Source organism: Suricata suricatta, unplaced genomic scaffold (genome assembly GCF_006229205.1).
Source record: "Suricata suricatta isolate VVHF042 unplaced genomic scaffold, meerkat_22Aug2017_6uvM2_HiC HiC_scaffold_219, whole genome shotgun sequence".
NCBI lineage: Eukaryota > Metazoa > Chordata > Mammalia > Carnivora > Herpestidae > Suricata > Suricata suricatta.
In genome coordinates this window covers 23,124-27,000 of record NW_021866992.1, presented here as the reverse complement: position 1 = coordinate 27,000, position 3,877 = coordinate 23,124, and the positions used below count along the sequence as shown (strand labels likewise).

General features: G+C 66.9%; 1 protein-coding gene across 1 annotated transcript; it reads left to right on the top strand.

Annotated features, from left to right (window-relative positions):
- Nucleotides 1–42: 42 nt before the first annotated feature.
- Nucleotides 43–3,868, top strand: LOC115284825 (two pore calcium channel protein 2-like; the record flags this gene model as incomplete). The annotated part of the gene is made up of 6 exons (XM_029931306.1): nucleotides 43–164; nucleotides 1,028–1,093; nucleotides 1,727–1,791; nucleotides 2,095–2,195; nucleotides 2,791–2,872; nucleotides 3,037–3,868. Coding segments are annotated over 6 exons (709 nt in total), but the record flags the coding sequence as incomplete, so codon positions are not given.
- Nucleotides 3,869–3,877: the final 9 nt, after the last annotated feature.

Sequence of the window (3,877 nt, the reverse complement as noted above, 5' to 3'; positions counted from 1 at the left end):
TCAGGTTGCGGCCGGTGCGGCGGCGGCCCGACGGCCCCTCAGAGCTTCCATCTTTGCTCAGCAGGACAGCGGGCAGGACCGGGAGAGGCTGACCTACTTCCGCAACCTGCCAGAGGCCCTGACCTCCCTCCTGGTGCTGCTGACCACGGCCAACAACCCTGACGGTGTGTGAGGCGCGGGGAGCGGGCCTGGCGGGGCCGGCGCGGTTGGCGCAGAGCGGGGCCCCGGCTGGAGGACGGGGGGCTGCACGGGGCTCCCTCCCGCACTCGCGTTCCTTGATCTTTCCGTTGGTCTTTTCCCTTCTTTTTCCTGCCTTTTTGTGTTTTCTTCTGCTTTTTCTCCTGCACTTGCTTCCTCCCTGTGCTCTCTGCTCCCTCTGCCCGTCTCCCGTCTCCAGACCTCACCGGCAAGCTAAGAATGAATGAGGGGACAGAGGGGGCTTGTTTGGCGGGGCCCCCGGTGGCTTCCTTGCCGAGGCCTGACCACTTGCCCCGCTGGCACCCAGGCCCGGCTGCGGGCTGAGGCCCGGTTCTGGGACTCATGTCTGGGGGTGTTGCCGGAGCCCCTCTGGGGGGGCCGGTGTGGCCCGGGTGGGGGCCCCCCAGGCCTCCAGGGCTTGGCCGCTCAGCTGGTGACTTGCGTTTTGGGTGCAGGGGTGACCCCCATCACAGAGACCTTCCCGGGAGGGCAGCACCCCCTTCCACCCTGCGGGGGTCCTGAGCATTGTCCCCACGTGTCCTGTGAGTCCTAGCAAGTCACCCGAGGGAGAGCTCAGCTTCCGGTTTGCGGGCAGTTCCCAGGGAGGTGGGTTTCAGCGCAAGAGAGGAGCAGCCTTGAAAAGTAGTGAGCCCCCCGTCCCGAGGGTGTGCAGCCGGGGCGGGAGGGTCGGCACCGGACCAGAGGCCTCCTGGGTCTCTGGCCAGAGCCCTTCATTTGTCTGGGGGGCAGACGGCGCGGGGCCTTGAGGGGAATTAGGCGGGCTGCTGAGGCGGGAGCGGGGCTCAGTTTCCCCACAATCTCTTCCCAGTGATGACGCCTGCGTACTCCAGGAACCGAGCCTACGCCGTCTTCTTCATAGCCTTCACCCTGATAGGTCAGTTCCGCCGGGCCTGGAGGGTCGCTTGGGACAGGCCTCTGCCCCCAGTGGCAAGATTCCAAATGCTCTGGTGTGCATGCGCCCTCCCGACCCCGTGACCTCCCCTTGGTGTTCCCTTCCTGCTGACCTCCCCTCAGTGTGTCCCCTGACCCCATGACCTCCCCTCGGCGTGTCCCCGGACCCCGTGACCTCCCCTCGGCGTGTCCCCGGACCCTGTGGCCTCCCCTCAGCGTGTCCCCAGACCCCGTGGCCTCCCCTCGGCGTGTCCCTGGACCCCGTGACCTCTCCTCAGGTGCCCTCCAACCTCATGGATTCTCCCCAGTGTGACCACCTTGTGGTCCTTGGTCCATGACCACCGATGGCCCCTGTCCTCTGTGCCCATGGCTGGGAGGCCTGGTGTCCCCCTGCGTGTTCGTTAGATGAGGACAGGGCTGGGTGTGGGGCGACCGTGTGCCCCGGGCACCTGGCAGGAGCCAGGAGCACGCCCTGCTCTGTGACCATCGGGCCCTTCTTGCCACCCCCGGGGGTTGCCGTGCCCACGTCTGCCCTGTGCGCCCTCGGATGCCGGCCCGGCCCTGGGTCCACTCCCTCGGGACGCTGCCCGCTGACTGCGGCTTTCTCCGCTCGAAGGAAGCTTGTTCCTGATGAACCTGCTGACGGCCATCATTTACAACCAGTTCCGGGGCTACCTGATGGTGAGCCAGGCCACCGCCCCTGCCTGCGCCTGCAGCTGCCCTGGACACCAGGCGGGGCGCGACTCGAGCCAACCGGCCGGGTGGTCCCCGCAGTGAGGGGCGGCCGGCCAGGGGTGGGGTAGCGGTCCCCGGTTGTCTCCCACTGCTCCCAGCTGTGGGCAGGTGGGACCCCCAGAGGCTGCTGCGCAGGAGGGAGGGTGCAGCTGGAGAGCTGCACGGGAGCGGGTGAGGCCAGGAGAGTTAGGCAGGCGGGGTGCGGCTGGGAGAGGCCCGGCCCGCCGCTCAGGGCCGTCATCCTTGCAGAAGTCCTTCCAGACCTCGCTGTTCCGGAGGCGGCTGGGGGCCCGGGCCGCCTACGAGGTCCTCTCCTCCGTGAGTGCCCCGGGAGAAGCCCACCCTGGTGGGTGAGTGCCGGGGGTCTCGGAGCCCCTCTTCTTGGGGAAGTGGGGGCGGCTGCTGCTGAAGGGAACCCTTTAGATGCTCCGCGGGGCATTTCCCAGGCACCGGCTCTGCCCAGCGCCCGCGGGCCGGTGCCTGGGGGTCCAGAGGACGCTTCCTCCCTGGTGCCGTGGGTTCTGGCAGTTTCCTGAGTCGACTCACTTGCCCTCATGCGCCCTGGAGACCCTGGGCTTACCAGGGCCAAGTGGCTTGGGCCCTCCCCCCGACTGCGCCCTCCCTGCGCCCCTGCGCCTGGGTGCCCGGCCCAACGGGACCTGGTCCGGGGTAGTGTCGGTGTGGACGGCTCGTTGGGCGCGGCGCTGCTGTCATGCGCCCGCTACTTCCGAGCGCCGGCGCCCTCCTCTCCAAGGCGGGACAGGAGCGTCTCTGGGGCCTCGAGAGGACAGGATGTCCGGTGCCTGTGGTCGGCTCTTTCACGGAGGCCTAGGCCTGTGTCATCGCCCAGGGCCACTCGGTCGCACACGCACGGCTCAGGCCAGAGGGGCGGGTGCCCGGGTGCTGAGCCGGCTGGGCTCACGGGGGCCTGGTGTCTCTTCGCAGAGTCGGGGTGAAGCCCCAGGACTTCCTGCGGGTGCTTCAGAAAGTCCAGCTGCACAGCCACCACAGGCGGGCCGTCATGGAGGTAGGTGCCCCCGCCCCCCGCCCCCCTCACTCAGCGCGCCTCCAGGAGCTCACCTCCGTTTCCGCACAGGGTGTCGTTGCAGATCAGCCGGGTGGGGCTGGGACTGGGCCCTGCCCCCGTTCGGCCCCGCCGACCCTGCCGGCCTGTGTCCTTGTCCTCCGTAGAAGGTGCGCTCCTATGGTGGCGACCTGCTGTCCGCAGACGAGTTTCAGAAGCTCTTCAACGAGTTCGACAGAAGGGTGATTAAAGAGGTACCTCGCGTCCCCTGCTTAGGGCCGGCCCACCCGGGGTGGGCGGGGCAGTTTACAGCGTCTGTTGGCGTGGATCGCCCAGGTGACCCGAGGCGGGGCCAGGACTCGGCTGCCCAGGGATCCTGTGGGGCCCCCAGGGTGGCGAACGGGAACAGAGGTTGCTGGGGGACCAAGGAGGGTTTGTGAACCTGACGCAACTCGAAGACCACAGGGCCACGTCCGGCTCGGGGGAAACTTCTGGACAGTTTTCCCTGTCTCCAGGATGAACTCTTACCTACTTCCTGTGTGTCCTTCCCTGGATGCTCCTGAGTTGGTCCAAAGCGTTTCCTCTGTCCCTGACACTGAGCTGTGCAGTCCCCAGAGGGGCCTTGGCAGGCCGCTCCGTACTGTGTCAGTCAGTCATGAGGGTGTAAGTTACGTGTACTTTTCACAGAGTGCTTCCTGTCTGGTGGCGAACACTGGGCGTGTATTCAGATGCCCGCCAGACAGCGCGTCGTGGTTTTCTTACGCCGTCAGTGGCCACTCAGGCGCCCTCTGCCTCTCGGTGTTCAAAGACTACTTGGGGTGAACGTCTTTGTGCGTTTATTTCCATGTTTGAGATTATTTTCTTAGGCTGGGCTGACTGGGATAAGAGAGAGGTAGGAGAAAGTCGAATCTCAGAAGAAGGGGGTGCATCGCCGGAGGGCTCCCCACGGCCGCGTGCCTCCTGGGGGCGCATGTCTCTGAGCCCACGCGTGTCCCCTCCGCAGCGCCC